The sequence below is a fragment of the Tamandua tetradactyla genome, chromosome 3 (genome assembly GCF_023851605.1).
Source record: "Tamandua tetradactyla isolate mTamTet1 chromosome 3, mTamTet1.pri, whole genome shotgun sequence".
NCBI lineage: Eukaryota > Metazoa > Chordata > Mammalia > Pilosa > Myrmecophagidae > Tamandua > Tamandua tetradactyla.
In genome coordinates this window covers 151,476,107-151,496,807 of record NC_135329.1, presented here as the reverse complement: position 1 = coordinate 151,496,807, position 20,701 = coordinate 151,476,107, and the positions used below count along the sequence as shown (strand labels likewise).

At 37.2% G+C, this 20,701-nt stretch overlaps 1 protein-coding gene across 12 annotated transcripts in view; it reads left to right on the top strand.

Moving 5' to 3' along the window:
* The window catches only part of CCDC141 (coiled-coil domain containing 141), a 260,019-nt gene that overhangs the window by 154,906 nt on the left and 84,412 nt on the right, over nt 1–20,701 (top strand). For all 12 annotated transcript variants that reach the window (XM_077154314.1, XM_077154315.1, XM_077154313.1 and 9 more), the window contains one exon: nt 9,541–9,735. In XM_077154314.1, the coding sequence (XP_077010429.1) occupies nt 9,541–9,735 (195 nt within the window). The remainder of the gene's footprint in view (nt 1–9,540; nt 9,736–20,701) is intronic.

The following is a 20,701-nucleotide window of genomic DNA, read 5'->3' as shown; positions in this document are numbered from 1 at the left end:
TAATGTAATTTTTAAAGAGTCAAACTAGTTGAAGGTTTTAAGGTTAAAACTATTTTTATTATATATTCCATTCCCCGCCCCCCATTTATTGCACACAACTATCTAGGTCACATGTTATTTTATTCATAAAATATTGTAGGATGTCTAGTCCAATGGTTCCAAGGCATGAGTGGTTATGAGTGTTATTTGCTTGTTTCTGACATCACATAAAATGCTTCTTATTTTTAAAAATACATCTTCTACACTACCAATAATAGTTATGATTCAGTGGGTATGGGATAGGTCTGTATTATGTTTTCTTTTTTTTTAATGTATTGTCCAAGAGAAATTGGTTGCCAGATTAAGAACCATTGTTCTAATCTATATCTGATGTTCATTGTGGGTAAGTTATGTGTGGACGTCCACTTCCCAACTTTATCTAATTCATTTAGGGAAATCTCCACAAGAGATGAACATCAAAACTTAGTAATTCTCCCCACAGATGAATTATATAGTGAAATCCCAAAGAGATCTTCAATGGATTCTCTAGAAAATGGAAAAGTAAGTCTTTTCAGGATATGAATATAAAATGGGACCACCTAGCCTACCAGTGGCACAATCTAATTGTAGCCAATTGTGTTAGACAAAAATATTCTGGTCATCTAGACTTTAATTAATTTTAAATAAAACTGGAAACTCCAATAACCCAAAATCTGGCTCTTACCTGATTGACTAGAAGAAAATGTGATTAAGGGAACAAGAAAACTAAGGAAAACAATGAGGACAAGACACTAAGGGAAAGATAATGATTCTTGGAAAATACAATTTTTGGGAAAAATTTCTCCCAATTTTCTATGCAATTAAAATTTCATCTAAAAACTTGAGCTACAGAAGAAAAACAAATGCATTTCTGCTCCAATGCTTATTTTGAAAACTTGCTTTTTAGTATAGTTAGTGGTGAGTTTTTTAATTTTAAAAATTAATTTTGCCCTACATGTGTTTGCTTCCATATTAGTAACAAGTGCCATGATCTGTACAGTTAATGTAAGGGCTCCACTTGGTGGTCAAACACTGAACAGAATAAAGGAGCCAGATACTTCCAGGCCATGATTCTTATTTTTTTCCTGCAAGTTTTTGAATATTTGAGTGGACTGTGTTAAAACAAAAGCAAACAATCGAGGGGCTGTTTTGTATATGTATAACCTGGTATTTAAAGATAAAAACAAAGCTGATCAGGTCAGGATTGAGGTAATTCAGAATATAGGGGTGAGGAAGATATTGCCTGTATTTTAGAACTTCACCTACTCTTTGAGACCAAAGGAAGAAAGGTTTATTTTGTCCAGAACCTAAATTTTCAGTAGCACATAATCTAACTCAACCTGTCTGGATAGATCATTTAAACAATCCAAACACAGGAAGTCCAGAATAATAATTGGAGCCTTTAATCCTGTATGGTTTAATGTAATGCCTGGATATATCCCAGAGAATATTAAGCATATAATAAAAAAGTGTTGGCAAAGTCCCTTGAGGGATGGGAGAAGCAATATGGAACTACTAAACTTTACCACTGGGGATACCTCCAGATACAGTTCAAACAATAGAGACACAAAAATCAATAGGCCAAGCCCTTGATCTTGAGGCATGCACTTGTGAAGTTTATGTATGTAGCAGAGAAGCTTAACCTACCTTTAGGTATGTCTAAGAATCACCTCTGGATGGCCTCTTTTGTTACTCAGATGTGGCCTCTCTTTCTCTCTAAACCCCCAACTCTACAAGTGGAACCATTGCCCTCTTCCCTATATGGGACATGACATCCAGGGATGAAAATCTCCCTGGCTGCATGGGAGATGGCCCCCAGAGATGAGTCTGGCCCTAGCATTGTGAGATCAACAATGTCTCTTGACCAAAAGGGGGAAAAGAAGTGTAACAAATAAGGTATCAGTGGCTGAGCGAGTTCAAATAGAGTCAAGATACTACTCTATAGGTCACTCTTACACAAGCTTCAGTTAAACATCGCTGCTATCATAACTTGCCAAACCCCAACCAAAACCATTCCTGCCAATCCTAAAGAATACTTAGGGCATTATATAAGATTTTACAAAAGTTCCAGAGACCTACAACTTCCAGATGGGTCCCTGAACCAGGTAAGTCCTGAAATACAGAGGGGCCAGCCTTTCCAGAACATCAACTAGTTCCATCCCCCTATCCCAGATTATCAACAGCCCCTTCCAACATGAAGAAGTTAGAATGGGCACAGCCCAAATACCCCTAAAGAGTGAGAGAAAAATCAAAAGTGATGGTGGAGTTATACAGAGAAGGTCGAGTTTAACAAATGAATATGAGTGCTGAATCATTATAGTGATATTTCTTTTAGCCCCCAGTAACTTTAGAGCAGTAAGAAAAACCTAAATTTATTGAATTATAAATCATACCAAACTCTGAAATCTGTTCTACAATTAATTGTTGTGATGTACTTTGAAATTTATTGCTTTTATGTATATGTTATTTAAAGAGAAGGAGTATAACAAGAGAAGATAGGATTTAACCTATGAGTATGGCTGCTGAATCATTATGTTGTTATTTCTGTTGATCTCTAGTTGTCTTGGAGCAGGTAGAAGAAAAAGCAAAAAATCATGAAACTGTAACCCATACCAAACTTTAAAATCTGTTCTATAACTACTTATTAAGATGTATTTGGAAATTTATTGCTTTTTTTGTATATATGTTGTAGTTCACAATTTTAAAAAATTTTTTAAAAAGCAAACAATGCCAGTAACCATTTTTCAGAAAGAAATTTTGTGATATCTGTCATTTCTACTATAAGCTGTCATCCCCAATGCAAGCAAGGTTAGTTAGTGGATAATATGGCCAATAATCTGATTTTCTTGGAGGTTGGGTGTGCTAAAATCCATGAATTTGAAGCACAGTCAATATAATATTGAATTTACAGATCACGCCTAGGGAAGCAGAGACTGTGAGAAACGGTGATAGCTGTCAGTTTACTGCAGGCAAACTGTGGCTCAAAAAAGCAAAATGTCCTGTCTGAAGCCATTTAAAAGCTTGAAATAAGTGTATTTCTAACTCCAGGTCTCTGCTCTTATCCACAAGTTCTTCCTGATTCAGTAGCTGTGATTGTCTACCTTTGACTGTAAGGTGAAACACCATGCTTCTTTCATCTCTAGGTGACACACAAAATCAAGGTTCTTCCTGTTGCAATCACTGCCCTTGCTGGAATGCATCACAGTGAGGGCAAAGTTCAAATGTTCTGTTGACATTGAATTCTGCTTTCATTCAAGAGTAGAATGAGACTGTCCAGGATGCTTCCTTTTGTGTAAGTCAGGGTAAAAACACCCAGAAGGGAGCCCGAAGTATGCAAACCAACTTGGCAAAATTATAAGAGTTTCAGCTTTTCAACGGCTCACTGCCACTCTTCAAAAGCATAGACTTTTCTTTGGGAAAACAAAATCCTGTTTAGAGTAGATTCTCAAATATCCTCTGATTAAAATTGCCAGGTTTATTTTGTTTGTACCATCCGCTAATGCAATCATGTAAAATTCTATGATTTTTGTGTCAGTAAGTTAATTCTCCTTAGGCTGAACCAAATGGGACTGTAGACTTAGAGGTTGAACAAGAAATGGTCTGTATCTAATGAGATGACCCAAGAATTAACCATGCCACGTGAACTATGCGTGAACTCCACACAGGCTTCTGCTGGATCTGATTTTGGCCAGTAATTTTCACAACTGTAATTTTTTAGTAATTTATAAATGCAATCCCTATTGCTTCCTACCCATCTTCCTCCACTTAAAAAATACATTATGAACTCAAGTTTATAATGAAAATAATTTACTGCATGATGTTGAATCGTTAAATGCCCTCATCCCCAGGGAAATTTTTCATGTGAATAAAGGCTTATTAAACGTGCTGTGATTATTTTTTTTTCTTTTCAATTGGAGTAGCTAATATTTTAACTTTTTGAATCTATTTGCTGGATAATTTTTATGTCAATCCATAACTTCATTTGATGAACTAACCTGGGACTTAAAAAAAAAAAAAAAAGAAAAGAAGTCATTTTCGCCTTCTTGTCTATCAGCATTAATCCTCTTAAAAGTACCCTTTCAATCAAGAGATCCAAGAGAAGCTCAATTTCCTCCACAAATGAACTGCTGAAAGGTACAGTTTAAAAGGGCTACTGCTGTGAGCAAAAAATGAAAATAATGGAGTGACCTGTGGAGATTCCTGTGTCTCGGAACACACAGTGCCACACATCTTTATTGGGTCAGAGATATGCATGTATCTCTGTCAAATTGAAAAGCCAAGGAAATAGCAGGCCTTCCCTTTCTGCTGGTAGGGACAAGTACTGGAAATATTTTATTGCAAAATGACTGAAACCTTGTTAGAGGTTTAACACTTAGCAGACAGCAATGGCTTAGAGAAAAATGGACCAAGATTTTCTCCATTGGGTTCCTCTGACCTTGACAACACTGACAACTATATATTTTAAAGAATGTGTGATGAATTCGGATGTCTCCAGAAAGTTTCACCTTAAAAATAAAATAAAGAAAGCATCCCCTAAGAAAAATGCCTGGAGAAATACATCATCAGAATGGTATAGAAATGCCTATAGATTGCCCAAAGAAAACAGAAGCAATTTTCTGAGAAGATTGACTAGAAATATTGAATGGACCCAGCTTCATTCAAGACCCACAGAGTTCATGTGAAATGTAATTAAGAGGACTGGGGATGGAGAATAAAAAAAGATAAGAGGCACAAAATGGTGCTTTACAGTTTCATTGGAAGGTCACAGCCCACTTTTTATAGTGTGATGTGAAGCACAAGATTAAAGGATTTTCAAAGACTTGGCTGTTCTCCAAAAGTCTTTCTTTAATGTTGTTTGCAAAATTTATACTATAGGCAGATTTATGAACATTGTTAGAGAACAGGTATTTCTCTTTTTTGTCACAGAGAAGAACTTTGTTATTCTGATCTGGCTGATAACCAAAATTAAGTGAATATGGGCTGCAAATCCTCAATTATATTTATAATAGCATTGTATTTATGTTGAAACAGGTTTCTGACTTCAAATCAGAAAATCTCAGCGCCCTATAAGATTTTTATTATTTCTAGGGCGTTATTCTGGCCCAACGGAAGTTTCACTTTGCAATTCTAAACTAATATATTTTATCTTTCTGTGTTATGAAGTACACCTCTGCAAAAGGCTGGTATTGGGAAACTGGTTGAGACAGCAGCTTCTAGAATCAAGTCACCCACCTGTGTTTGAATTCTGGCTCTTTCACATAGAAACCTTGGGCAAGTTCTTAACCTCTCTGTGCTCCAGTCAGCCCATCAGTAATGAATATAATATTTCCTACCTCAACACGGGTGTGTCAGGATTAAATGAAATAATACATGGAAGCAATTAACACAGTGCTAGCATACAGAAAGAAAAACCAACCTTTGTCTTGCAGATAGTTCAGACTGCACCCTAGATACAACCTAGAGGTTGATGTGGTCCACACTGAGCACATAATAGCTATAATCCATTTCTCCATATCTTAACTTCTTCCGCATTTTCCTTCCCCAGCCTTCTAGGCTTTCCCCAGTTTCTTCATATTTGTTGAGTGGTCATCCCCTAATGCGCACAGAAGTTTCTCATCAATACCATTTTTTAAAAGAATTACCTGTTTTATTCTGTGTCTTCAAACATTAAGCATGTTTTCAACTGAGCTTGATGATTAATGCCTGTCATGGTCAGGCTCATGTGTCAACTTGGTCAGGTGGTGGTACCTGGTCATCAGGCAAGAGCTGGCCTGTCTTGTTGCTATGAGGATATTACACGGACTTAAGTCATGATTACATTGACTGCATCCACAGCTGATTGCATTTGTAATCAGCTATGGGGAGTGTCTTCTGCAATGAGTGACTTTTAATCTAATCACCAGAAGGGTTTTAAGGAGGATTCAGAAGAGACAGTTGCTCTTGCTGCTTCAGCTGGTGAGTCTCTCCTGTGGAGTTCATCCAGACCCTTCATTGGAGACACCAGCTTCACAGCCTGCCCTTGGACCCTTATATTTCCACGGTTGCCCAGCCACCATCTCCTGAGAGTTTGTTGAAGCCTTTTATCGGTTGCCAGCTTGTGGCCTGCCCTACAGACCCTGGACTCTGCATTCCCACAGTTATGTGAGACACTTTTATAAATTTTGTATCTACGGATATCTACTGCTGATTCATTTTCTCTAGAGAACCATAACTAATAAAATGCCCCACAGTCTGAGCAGACAGAATAAGTGAGAATAGGTACAAAACAGTGGAAATGGATGGATTGAGTAGCTAGGGGATGGGAAAAATACAAAACAAAATAAAAACAAGGAAGACTCGTAAAAATGGTGAACCTCTTAGCCATGTCTTTCCCAACATGTCATCTTGGGGCATTACAATACTGATATGGTTAGCAAACGAATGGTGTCTTCATCAGGAAAGTTAGTCCTGTATTTTCACAGCACATTTCCCACTGGGAGAATCTCAATGTACCTTAATGCATTAGAGGTTCTGAGTACTGCAATAAGGACACCTGCATTACTGCAAACTTTAAATGCACCAACTTTTTTTCCCACATAATCAAAAGCATTTTGGAAAATACTTCACTGTAGTTATTTTAGAGCTGAATAACAAGAACATCCATAAAATAAAGAACAAATTTTAAAGTGCTAATAAACCGTGATAGAACTGATGGGAAGGAAAATGGGACTGACATTTAGTGAATGCCCATTATGTGTGCCAGAAATTGACGGCTTTAAAAATATTTACCTATTTTCCAGTGAGATTAAGGCAATGGTTTTCAAATGGGAGGGATATTTACAGTGCTCTACGAAGAATGCCATGGTACACGTTAGTTGTTTTAAGTGGGGAAGCAATATCTTTAAAGCAAAGAAGGACCTTGAGGACCCAGGAGTCCATATCCATGCCTTGGAGTGTTGCTTTTGTACCCACTGAGAAATTTGGAGCTTCTGGAGTCTCTCTATCCTCAGTTCACTGGAGTGAAACATGATAGACAGACCTGTGACCCAATCCTGGTTCTGCCATATACTGGATATATAATTTAGAGTAATGTACTCTTTGGATCTGTTATAAATACAGGAATCATAATAATACCTAATCTAAGGGTCTGTGAAGTTTATACTCATAAACAACAAGCTTACAACAGGTGCTCAAAAAATAAATGCCAGTTCCTTAATAAACTTCCTTCCTCTTGTCTCTATTTGTCTATTGCACAAATACTGGAACAAGTTCTATGGAGACCACAAAGTAAGATGTAAAAGTTCTATCCTCAATACATACTAACTGTTATTTAAAATATTACCATATTATATGTGTGTATAGAACAAGCATATACTTAATATATTTAATAATGTAAGTATATATGAAAATTATATGAAGTATCAGTTTATATATTATTAAAGGAAAATACTGTTTTGCTCTCCCTTTATACTCTCCAAGACATCTAACCTTGCATGGTCCCAAGTACATGGTATTTAGTATGTCTTGTGAAATGAATGAATGAAAACAGAAGTGATAAATCGTACTAAAATTATTCTTTTTTTATACAAAGCGTTATAACAAATATAACTTAATAATCAGATATTTTGTACTGGGGAACAAGCTAGGATGGAGTCAGGCTGAGAACTTTTGAAATTTGTTGGTAAATTTCCAATGCTTTAGCAAATAGCCTAAGCTTAGCACTCGATCTTAGTTGAGATGGGTAACAGAAAACTCATTAGCAAGTCCTATCTGTTAAGAGATAATCATTACTTTATAAATTTGGATCTGGTTTCAGTCTTCTTGCAAGAAACTTGAATGTCCTTTCAGATAGATTGTATGTTAATACATTTTGGTCTACTCTCACTATTATTTTCTTCTCTACTTACTGTTTATCATCCCCATGCAGGGGAAATAAAAAAATACCTCATTTCTTCTCCTAAAAGGTTTTTATTAAGAGTAAAGCACTTGAGAGGCGAATCTGGGGTCAGGAAGGAGGGAGTACTGCACAGAGCAGCCATTAATTTTGTGGTGAATAAACAGATCTTAATTTCACTCTCAAGCGTAGGCAGACATAAAAACAACGGTCATAAGATATGAGATTTCTCTTCCTATCTTGTACACATTTTCTACATTGGCAGTGAGACTGAATTGTGTGAGAGATACTCTTTCCTACCTAAATGAATAAAAATAGGACAAAATGAGTTAGAGATCAAAAATTTTTAAAAATATTTTTATTGAGATGTCTTCACACACATACAGTCTATCCAAAGTATACAATCAATGGCTCACAATATCATCACTTAGTTGTGTTATTCATCACCATGATCATTTTTAGAGCATTTGCATCACTCCAGAAAAAGAAATAAAAAGAAAAAGCACATACACCCCATACCCCTTACCCCTCCTTTGCATTGGTCCCTGGTATTTCAATCTATCCAATTTTTTTTACCCCTTATTGCCTCCCCCCATTATTTGTTTATTTTTGTCCTTATTTTATTTTATATTTTTACCAATCTGTTCATACCCTGCGTAAAGAGAGCATCAGACATAAGGTTTTCACAATCCCATGCTCACAGTGTAAAAGCTATATAGTTATACAGTGTTCCTCAACAATCAAGGCTACTGGAACACAGTTCAACAGTTCCAGGTGCTTCCCTCCAGCCACTCCAATACACCATAAACTAAAAAGGGATATCTATGTAAAGCATAAGAATAACCACCAGAATAACCTCACAACTCTGTTTGAAATCTCTCAGCCACTAAAACTTAATTTTGTCTCATTTCTCTCTCCCACCTTTTGGTCAAGAAGGCTTTCTCAATCCCTTGGTGCTGGGTCCTGGTGAATCCCTGGAGTCCTGTCTTACATTGCCAGGGAGATTTATACCCCTAGGAGTCATGTCCCACGTAGATGGAAGGGCAGTGAGTTCACCTGCCAAGTTGGCTTAGAGAAAGAGGCCACAGATATCGGAGCAACAAAAGAGGTTCACTGGGGGTGACACTTAGGCATAATTATAAGTATGCTTAGCTTCTCCTTTGCAGGAATAAGTTTTATAGGGGTGAACCCCAAGACTGAGGGTTTAGCCTACTGATCTGGTTGTCCTCACTGCTTATGCGAATATCAGGAATTCCCCACATGGGGAAGTTTAATATTTCCTCCTTTCTCCTCAGTCTCCCAAAGGGACTTTACAACTACTTTTTAAAATAGAGACTGAAAATTGATGTTGACTATATTTGGGGTATGTTTTCAGGTAGAGTTAATGGTAACGGATGGGTACTGAATTCAGAATAACTGGATGCACCATCCATAACCTCCTGTCCCTTTCCACTGTCATGCTCTTCCCCTTTTTAGCCTCTTTTCTGCTTCCTTTTCTGTGTTGTCTACACCTTAGTACTAAAATACGTAACAGCATTTACTCCTTCATAATGACAGATTTCTGATACATTCAAATGTTTTCTAAATCTTTTCAAAGATCACCCAAACTGGGCTGTGTAAAACAAACTAAATGTTATGGTCTCTTGCAGGAATGTAATTCCACGGTCGAAAAGCTGAAGAGTGAAGCTCTCAGAATTCTGCTGTCAAAGGACCATGTAGAGAAAGAACATCTACAGCTCTCTAACCAGAAACTGAATCGGCTTCAGGAAGAACTTGGTCAGCTCATGGTGGAAAGGAAAACCTGGTTAAAAAGGGGGAATGATTTTTTTGACAGTGCTAACAAGGTTAGTATAAGGGTCAAGTTGATAATTTTAGCTAACCGTGCAGATCAGTGAGACCTCTGTTTCTTCAACAAAGAGAATACATCGGAATCAATTCCAATTATGGCTATTACTTGATTCTCAAAACTAAGAGACTCTTATGCTCTGGCATGTCAAGGGTTAAAAAAAAAATCCCCTGATGAGTGTTATATCTTAGAGCTGTCATTTCTGTTTCTCATGGAGGAATGGAATTTCATACGTCAAGGTTAAAAAAACATAAAAGCCTTGAAACTTTTACCAAAAGCTCTTTGCTATTTTTAAAATCCTCTTTCATTTGCCAGGTAAAAATACATGAATATTGCAAGCATTCTACATGCCAACTGTGAGGATAGAAACAGGTACCTCAGCCTGATGGCCCTGCCTTGGTCTTGCCTTTTTAGGAAAATCCTGCTTTGGACCGTCTCCAGGTCTTCTTGAGTTTGAACAGTGTCTCCTTCCCTTAGTTGATTCGTTTTAAGTTTGATTATAGCCAGTGGCTCTTGCTGTGTGGTAACAACTCTCACAAGTTCATATCACTCGTGTAGGTTTCAGGATAGGAGGCTGGTCATCCTATATGAAATGTTTTCCTACCTTTCTCAATCTATTAAATACCCTCAGACTATGTGATTAGATTTATTTAATACCTGACATTTTACTAATGTTTTAAAAAATGGACAGTGAGAGAAAATGAATGGGGAAATCACTGAAAGACAGATATATTGGATATAGTCCAATCTAAAGTTATGAAATCAGCACTCCAAATATAAACCTGTTATATGTTCAAATAGTTACTTAATTTTGGACTTCTTTACTAAAGGAAACATTCTAAAAAGGATGAATAATAAAACTCCAAAATAGAGATATGAAAAAATGGTAAAAATATGTGGACAGAATATATATGGTCAATTTATTTTAAGAGAATAAGTGGACTCGAAGAGTTTTATGTTTTAAACATAAATATAAAACAGTACTTCTAGTACAAACACCACAGTTTATAACCTTGGCAAAATGTAGTGGTTTTCAAACTCCCTCTCTCATTTTCACTCTATCACTCCTGCTCTCTGTGCTTTGATTATTTGATATCTTGCCTGGGAGATTTTTTCCAACATTATTCTTGGGCCTTGAAGTAGAGGGAATGTTATTTCTTGCAATAGTAATTTTAAAAATAAAGAACAGAGTGGTAACTTTCTAAAACTCATACAGTAATTCACATCAAATCCTGGGAAGAAAACTCATGTTTCTTAACCCCAGAGTCTTTGATTTCTAGATCTCACTGTTTCATCATTTGAATGCCATCATGTCATAAATATTAAAATTCTTAATAAGCTGGGTTGGGATTTATCCATACCATGGCATTCTCTACTGGCAGCTGAGAGGCATTCGGAAAGGTGTAGAGTTCTTTCTACCATGTTCAAAACATCAAAGAAATAATTTCCAATACACACTTAATTAATTCAATAAGAAAAATTTCAGAATCCTTTAAGTATTTTTTTCTAGTCTGAAAGCTGTATTTACACTTGTGAAGAGGTATTTTCAATTTACCTCTGAAGAATTGAATTTTCCTTTGAAAACTCAGTTGGCTGAGGCTCAACTGCTCTAGGTTTTCCTAATTGTGAGCATCTAGGGACCTCATCCCTAGATGAAGTCAGGCTGTCAAAAAGGCTGAAGGCTGTTTACCCTACTTGCAAGTTAACTTGTCACCATTCTGTGGATGTGGACAGAAAACCCATGGCTTCTGGGTCAGGGTTGACAGACTATTACTCACAGCAGAAACAATAGCCAGAGTATCAGCGTGTGGCATTAGTTCCCTCAAACCCCACAGGGGTGATATGGACAGGCCCAGATGGTGTCTGCACATGCACAGGACAGGAACCCTACGCTTGGGAAAACTGCTGGGTTTTTTTTAGCAAACAGTAAGCAAGCCTGCTCTTATGTCTCAGAGGGACACATTACCTCAATCCTGAAAGCTGCTTGCTGTGAACACAACACTGAGAAATGACCCAGATAAAGAGGGCTGTGAGCTCTTGGCATATACGGTAAGGTATGTAGAGCAGGAAAGACCCATGGAACATCTGATTGTCTGAATTATCAGGGTGGGAAAAAGAGGAAATCAGCGCTTTATAAAGAGATACTTACCTTGGAAACCAATTCCACTTTTTTTTTGACATGGGCAGGCACCAGGAAACGAACCCTGGTCTCCGGCATGGCTACTCTGCCTTGCTGAGCCGCTGTGGCCTGCCCCAATTCCGCTCTTGATAATGAAATTATCTTTTCAGCAGACTTCTTGTTCCAAATGTGTGAAAGCTAGGTCAATATTCTTTTTTCAGTTTCTGGGTCAAACATCAGTTGAAAAACATGCTAGTGTTATGGGAAATATATAAATGAGTGAACATGACAGCTTGAGTGTTTGGTCAGTAAAACGTGAATGTATGGTTTGAAAAACACACTGTGTACTTTTCGTGTTAAAATAAAAGGAATGTGCATCAGACAATCTAGTCAGCAGAAGAGACTGTTGTTAATAAGCTTTCATTTTTTCATCCAGGTTTTTATATGTGTGTTTGGTATTTTGTCTCAATCATCTAGAAATTCCTTTTTCCCTTTGGTCTTTCATCTTCAATCATTCCTCTCTTTACCAATAGTACATAGGAGCATTCTTATTTAGTAGAAAAAGTCACAAATAATTTCTTTTATTGAAGTCATTGAATAAGAAGTATGGAAAATTTGTGAGAATACTCCTCTTCTTTAAGGATTTATTTAATAAATATTTATTCAATAATAACTACTTAGTGAATATATTTACTATGTGTCAGGTACTGTCTTGAGTGTTGGGGATGCAGCAGAAGACAAAACATAAAAATCTACAAACCAATATATTGTCCCAATTTGTGAAATTCAATAACAAATACCACCTAATTGTCCACGCTGACATCAGTTCCCCCACCATCTTTGACCCATGTCTCCAAGAGTGCAACTGGTTACCTTTCACTCCCACTAGGGTTTGCTCATTACCTAAGGCTCACGAGTTTATTTCTCACCCAGGAGGAATGTCTGCAGCCCTTGGTTAATATCGAAGCAGTTTATACTTAGAGACAACAGCAGATGGCGCTGTTAAGACATGGGGGGGCTTAGCTTTGCTACTGATACTTTCCATAAACTGGCGGCTGGACTCAAGTGGCGAATGAGCCGCATAACTCAAGAATCAAATATACTTCCCTTCCTTTTCAGGAGTTACTGCTGCTTTTGCGGATCTGTTTGGCATATCGCTTAGCAACCGATACAAGTATGGAATCTATTATCAGCCTTGAATGATAGCTGATTGGAGAAGAGTTCCTCTAATTACCAGATATTGCTGAGTTATGAGGACATGGCATGAAATATGAACATAGCGCCTATTACAGTAATTAATCTTGATCCCCCCAAATTTGCATCCTTCATGATTATAGATTACCTTATTTATTGTATTTCTAGTATGTTCACAAATGAGAAACTCTGGTTAATATTTATTGATTACCTTGAACATATTTGTCATTGTTTAGGGGATGTGGTGTGAGTCTACAGAGATAAATATATCATGTTTCAAGACAGAACAGCATGAACCTGTTTTTATATGGCAGTGATGACTGAACCTAAAGCCATAAAGCATGGCTGATCTGGTCATGAAGTTTCAAATCCCATGCCTTCCTTTCCTAGGCACATGATTTCTTTGGGGAAAGCAAGCTGAGCAAACCAAGGCATAATCTATTTTATAAACATGGTCTGGTTCTTCACCTGCAAGCAAAGGTGAAGCAAAACTGGGGCTACCAAAGAAAGATATATCAAAAGCAGTTTGAATTGTAATGATTGTCACAGCTGCCCCTGCTTCTGCCATCTCTATTGAAAAATTTCAGTCTTTTAAAAAGCTGATGTCACTTTTACACGGATGCACAGCAGTAATGCCCTATAGCAACATCATTGTGTCAGATGAAAAAAAAATAATTAAGCATGGAGTTTGCTACATTTTTTCTCACTGTTGTGTACACCATTTTGAAAATAGATATATTTTAGGCCCCAGTGTAAGAAACAATTAGTTAAAATGGTTCGGTTGTTTTACAGATAGAAAGAAGGAGCCTCCCAAAATAGAGAGCAAAGCTTAATTTTAAGACCTAAAATAATATCCAGAAGGAATTTATTGAGGTGCTATAAATGAATTCGAGAAATTAAGCTAAAAATTATTAGGTTTCAAGGGAACTGTAATTACCTTCAGTTTCATAGTTCTTATGCAGCCTGTTTGGGATTTGTCTTTTCCAGAGCAACTTCCCTTTCTCTTAGAAACAACATAAGCAGCTTTCTTTCCCCTCCACCCTCCTATCTTCCTTTCATTCAGGCATTCAGCAAATATGTCGTATTTCTTACTATTGCCAGGCGTTGTATGGGAACTTGAGCTACAGTAATGAAAGATGCAAAGACATCCCAGTGTAGTTCCAGGGAGAGGCAAGGTAACAGAAGCACAAAGCACTGTGGATAAACCTGATAGAGGAAGCCTAAAGTATTAGGAAATACAGAAGAGGAAGCATCTAACCAAGCTCAGGGGAAAGTGGCAAGGAAGACTTCCCTAGAGGAAGTGACCACTAAGCTAAGTTTGGAAGGATATGGAAAGCAGGGGGTTGGTTGGGGGGTAGATAGTGCAAAGCCATGCCATGTTTGGGGAACCTCAGGTAATTAATTTTGCCAGGTGTTTAGGGTGTAAGCCCAGAATAAAGAGAGGCAAAAGCAGTAGAAGCAGTGAGGGGGTCAGGAAGGGTCTTGCATAGCATGCTATTCTGAACACTATGCAGTGGTATTTAAGATTTTAACTAAGAGAAAGTCACAAAGAAGCACGCCTCCTCATGCAGAGGCCTTTGATGTCTTCCTTTAATCAAACCCTCCTGAAATCTCTCTGAGACAGTGATGATTGTACAGCGTTTAGAAAGGTTTGGCTTTAGAGTTCAGGGGTCAGGATATTTAAACCACAGCCAATATTTGGTAAAAACGACTAAACTATTAAGCATGTAATTATAAAAATATATATTATAGGAAAAAAGAATACCTTTAACATCTTACATTTCTCATGGAAGCCCAACTCTTACAGTCAAGGCACACGATTTCAGGTTCGTGCACAAATGAGAGTCTTTCTCAAAAAAGATCAATCAGCTTCTATGTCATAAACCTATTCGCTGGTGTCCCTTTCATGCACTTTCAGAATGTTGTCTCTTTCTATTGACAGTGAACATATTCTGTTGCATTGTACTTATGTGGATAAATTTAGTTTTCTTTGCTAGATTGAAGTTTCTAAAGGGTCAAGTGTCCATTTCGCTTCATGCTCACCAGAGCACCCAGAACAGCACTTTCCAGTTAGAAGATGTTCAGTAGTTATTTGAATGATGCAGAGAAATGAACTATTATAAACCCTGGAGTTTCAAGGCAAACTACACTGTATTGTTCATAAAAGATTAAATCAATCCAAGTAATTGGGGTGAGATTATTTTGAATGAGGAGAACTTAATTGTTTTTATGCTTGAGGAACGCAAATTTCAAGCTCAGTCTCTGTGTCACAGCTGAGAGGGCAAGTAGTATTGTGTAAAGGACTTGATAACCACACGTGACCTGCTCTGAGGAGTGTCTGCACAGCATCGATTGCTTAGTTCTTTGTGTGTGTGTGTGCGCGTGCGTGCGTGTGTGCTGTGTGGCGGGGTCACAGTTCATTATTTTTCCATGTGAGTATACCATTACTGCAGCATCATTTTTTGAATTTTTGTTTTGTCTGTTTGTTTTGCTTATTTGTTTGTTTTTTGGGAAATGCGTGGACCGGGAATTGAACCTGGGTCTCCCACATTGCAAACGAGAATTCTACCACTAAACTATCCTAGCACCCCCTTAGTTCTTATTTTTCCCATGTGATAGCTCTCTGTTACATCGAGAGATATGATTCCATAGTCATTTTTGTATGCCACCTAGTGCTCAAAAAATTTTATTGGATGAATTGAAAATATATAAATGAATGACCATGTGACAGTTCAAGTCACATTCTGAGGTTGAGTTTCCTCTGTTTTAAAACAGGCCTAATAGTACTTATCTATGTCAGGGAGTAATAAAATTAAGTAATTAAATTCAGTAATTACAGGCCTTATAGTTGGTATAACATACTTTTAGGGTAGAGTTGGAATATAAATAAATAAATGAAATTCTGAGTTAATCAGTGAAAAATTAGAATAGCTACTAGAATGACTATTTCAATTTGCTGAAGCTGCCAGAATGCCTTATACCAGAATAGGTTGGCTTTTACAGTGGAGATTTATTAGCTTACAAATGTACAGTTCTAAGGTCATGAAAATGTCCAAATTAAGGTATCAACAGGACCTTACCTTCTCTGAAGAAATGCTGCTGGCATCTGGGACACCTCTGTCATATGGGAAGGCACATGGATGACATCTACTGGTCCTTCTCTCCCAAGTTTGGTTGCTTTGAGCTTCTGGCTTCAGTGGCTTCCTGTCTCATCTTCTGTGGGTGTGTCCCAGTATTTCAACTTCTCTGGGGCTTCTCTGAGCTCTTCTCCTCTCATAAGGGACTCCATTAAAGATTAAGACCCAATTTGGGTGGGCTGGGTCACATCTCAATTGAAATAACCTGACTAAAAGTTCCCACCCACAACAGGTCTGCACCCACAGGAATAGATTAAAAGAACATGGCCTTTTCTGGGGTACATAACTGCTAAAAACTAGCACAATAACCCATAGCTAAAATATATTGTGATTAAGTGCATGGATTTTGAAGCCAGACTGCTGGGGTTTGAATCTGGGTTCAGCTACTTATTAGCTCTATGACCGAGCACAAGTTACTTAACTTCCCTGTGCATCTAGCTTTTTTTTTTATCTGTAAAAGAGAAATAGTAATTTTATGTACCTCGAAGGGCCATTGCACTGTCTAAATGAGTTAATATATGGCTAGTACATAGACCAGCTAAGCATTCACCAAGTCTCTAGCCATTATTTTGCCATTATATATGCATTTCATGCTGCACTAGCTACTGTAATATACCTTAAATGCTTTTGTTCATTTTCATATCCCAAGCACCTAGCAGAGTCCATGGTACATAGATTTCAATAAATATTTGCTGAATAAATTAAAAGATAAATGTTTTGCACATTGTAAGTGGGCATTTTTGGTATTAATATTCCCAAGAGCATCCTAAAACAATTTAGATAAAAGAAATCAGAAATTATAAACACAGTTGCTTGAAGTTCTAATTTATGGGTCTAGTTTATCCATTTCCAAGGTGGACTAAGGCTGAAGAAGTAAGAGACAGTCAATAAATAAACTTCCTTGGTTTCCTGTTGATAAAAATACTTCAGATAGATACCACTATGAGTCCTAACACTTTCTTTTCCAGTACTTTTTTTAATTCAGTATTTTGGATTATGAAGGGAAAAAAAACAGTTTAGAGGCAAATAATTTTAAATGCCTCCCATTATCATTAATCTCTTTGTAATGAGGAGGGCATGCTGGGGTCTAGCAGCTAACAACCTTTGAGAAGCAAGGAACAGACAGGAGCAGCAATAGGGGACAGCAAATATCTGGAGCTGGAAAAATAACAAACCATCACCATTATGCCACAGCCTTTGGGGCAGTTGAAATCTGGCAGATTTGGGCAGGACCTGCATGAAAAATCAGCCCACTGGATTGGGAGTCATCAGAAGTTATCTCAGGTGATGCTTAGGAAAGAAAACTGAAGCTTTTTATAAAAACTGAACCCAGGAGAAATCCAAATCTCCATGGGTGGTGGAATCCAGTGCTCTAATTAGAAGCTGAGTTCAGTTTTGAGTCCTTAGTCATTATAAAGTTTCCAGCCAAACTCATTCTTAGCCTCTGGATTCATGAAAGGACATTTTCAAAGTTCTACTGAGTATTAAATGTTGATGTTCTTCATATTAATCAAGAAGCAAGCACAGTATTACTAAATATTTTTGTGAGACATCATGATATAAGTATTATAATGGGTGACTCATGCTTCTTGCTTAAATTGTTACCCCCAAGATATTTCTTTAAAATATTTTTATTGACAAATCTTCACACACACAGTTCATGCATGGTATAAAATTGGTGGCTCACAATGTCATTACAGAGTTGTGTATTTATTTCCATGAACATTTCTAGAATATTTGCAATCACTTTAAAAAAAGAAATAAAAAGAAAAAAGAAAAAAACGCATACATCCCCTCTCCCTTTTCCCTCCCTCTCATTGACCACTAGTATTTCAATCTACCCAATTTATTTTACCCCTTATCCCCCCTATTATTTATTTATTTTTATCCATATATTTTTTTACTCATTTGTCCATACCCTGGATAAAAGGAGCAGCATCAGACACAAGGTTTTCACAATCACAGCCACATTGTAAAAGCTTTATCATTACACTGTCATATTCAAGAATTAAAGCTACTGGAACACAATTCAACAGTTTTAGGTACTTCTCTCCAGCCACTCCAATACATAAACTAATAAGGGATATCTATATAATGCATAAGAATAACCTCCAGGTTGACCTCTTGACTCTGAAATTTCTCAGCCACTGAAACTTTATTTTGTCTCATTTCTCTCTTTCCCCTTTTGGTGAAGAAAGTTTTCTCAATCTCATGATGATGGGTCCCAGCTAATCCTTGGAGTTCTATCCCACATTGTCAGGGAGATTTACACCCCTAAAAGTCATGTCCCATGTAGGGGATAGGGCACTGAGTTCAGCTGCTGAGTTGGCTTAGAGAGAGGCCACATCTGAACAACAAAAGAGGTTCTCTGGGGATGACTCTTAGGCCTAATCTTAAGTAGGCTTAGCCTATCCTTTGTAGGAATGTTTCACAGGGGCAAACTCCAAGATCGGGGGCTCAGCCTATTGATTTGTTTGTCCCCATTGCTTGTGAAAATATCAGAAATTCTGCAAATGGGGAAGTTGAATATTTCCTCCTTTCTCCCTAGTCCCCCAAGGGGACTTTGCAAATCCTTCTTTATTTGCTGCCCAAATTTCTCTGGGATATATTAGGGCATCACATTAACCTGGACAAACCAACAAGATCTCACACCCTATGCAAGATTTCATGTACTTATGGTGTTCAACTAAATTGGCCATACAAGTTAAATTAGGTAACGAGCTACCCCAAAATATAAATTTTGTACCAACTAAACATCTCTCCCTTTGGTCTCACACAGAAGTTGAAGTTTTATAAAGAATATAAAGAATAAAGAAGATATCATCCCTTACCCTGTATTCTGATCTACCCCAGTCCTATCCAGATCGCCTTCATTTATACCTCTAGTCAAATTCTGATTCCCTTTTCAACTTTTTAAACAGTTCCTGTATGGGGTACTGCTGACTTTCATAGCTTCAGAGCTCTAACTCTTGAGTCCCTAAATATTTTTTAAAGAAGAAAGTATGACATGCTTTGATATAATCTCTATTTGACATGGTGCAGCCTGCCTTGGATCCTGTATTTAAGGGAAAAAGGGAAGATCTTTGTTAGTGCCTTGAAGCACAAAAAGCAACAAACTCCTTAGTCCAAACCAGGTCCAAAAAGAGCTGATTGATTTCCTCATTTCTGCTTATAACTGAGTGGTGTCATATAGGATGGTCGAGAAGAGTGGAACTCTAAGGGAAAACTATTAACCTCGTACCTAAAACCTTATTTATCCAGTTATAAAAGCTTTTACTTGACCTACACATACAATGAAGAAACAGAAAGACATGAAAAGGAAAACTAAAATGGAAACATTAGTTACCAAGGAGTGTAAGTAGGAGTTATGGTGTTCTTATTGCCAGAAAAACGTTTTCTGAACCGTATTTGCAACAAAGAGATTCTTTCCACGTGGGTCAGTATATCAGGTTCCTTATGGATATTGTAAATAGAAAAGCACTCAGTTCTATTTTAGGGATAGACTAAGTAGAAGAAATGATGCTTAGATCATTTCTGCAATTGGCACATGGATTCCTCATCAAATTCCAACTTGGCTAACCCAATTGTGTGGAAAAAGAGAAATGAGCATTGAAAGATGATTTAAAGAAAAGGTCAAATTATAGTCTTGAGGAACAAGTTGACATGAATGACCCCTGAGGAATTAAGAGCTCTGAATATAGAAAGAGAGACTTTTGAATATTTGTAGAAAGTAAAAGATATTTTAATAAAAGTCACAAAAGATGCAAGCAGTATACTTGCTAACTTCTTTTCTGGCTTAAAGCAGGAGGGTGTAAAAATGAAACCTGTAGAGAAAGAAACAAAAACAAAAGCTGATTTTTAGTGGATAATAATATTCCTATTGACTTTTCCCTTTGCATTGCATGGGAATTGCATGTCAATTCTTGCATGCAGACACTCTATTATTTTTGAAAAAGACTTTGCTTTCAAAGTCAAAAATTGGATTTTTATTTCTGTGTCTACAGGTTATTCCTGTTGGGGTTAAAGTTACCATTGAGGTCAAGGAATAAACTATCTTAGAGCCCAACTCCACCTTGCATATAGCAAGTATTCTGTAAGTGCATCTATTGAGCTAATGAAGAAAGGAAATCACTTACCTCCTTTATAATGCCATACTTCTATTAAGGGTGATACATAGAGCAATTCATAAGTAAATGTCTTCGTAATACTTTGATCTTTTTGAGAAAAAGCACCGGAAGAAGATGTAGCTATTCTGATACTAAGTTATGAGTTATCTTTGTCCTTGATACATGGTTTCCTCCTTCAAGTAAATGTTTGGGCCTTCAGTTTATGTTTATGGTATTAGGATACTATTTGTTTTATGATAACATAAAGGAATAGGGTAGAATCACACTGCACATGCATTTAATGTACACATGGTTTTAGAATCTAACTCCTATGAGAATGAGACCAATGTCCAAGGATATGAGCACGGCAGCTGTTCAGTGAGGCCGCGAGATGAAAGGGCCACATAG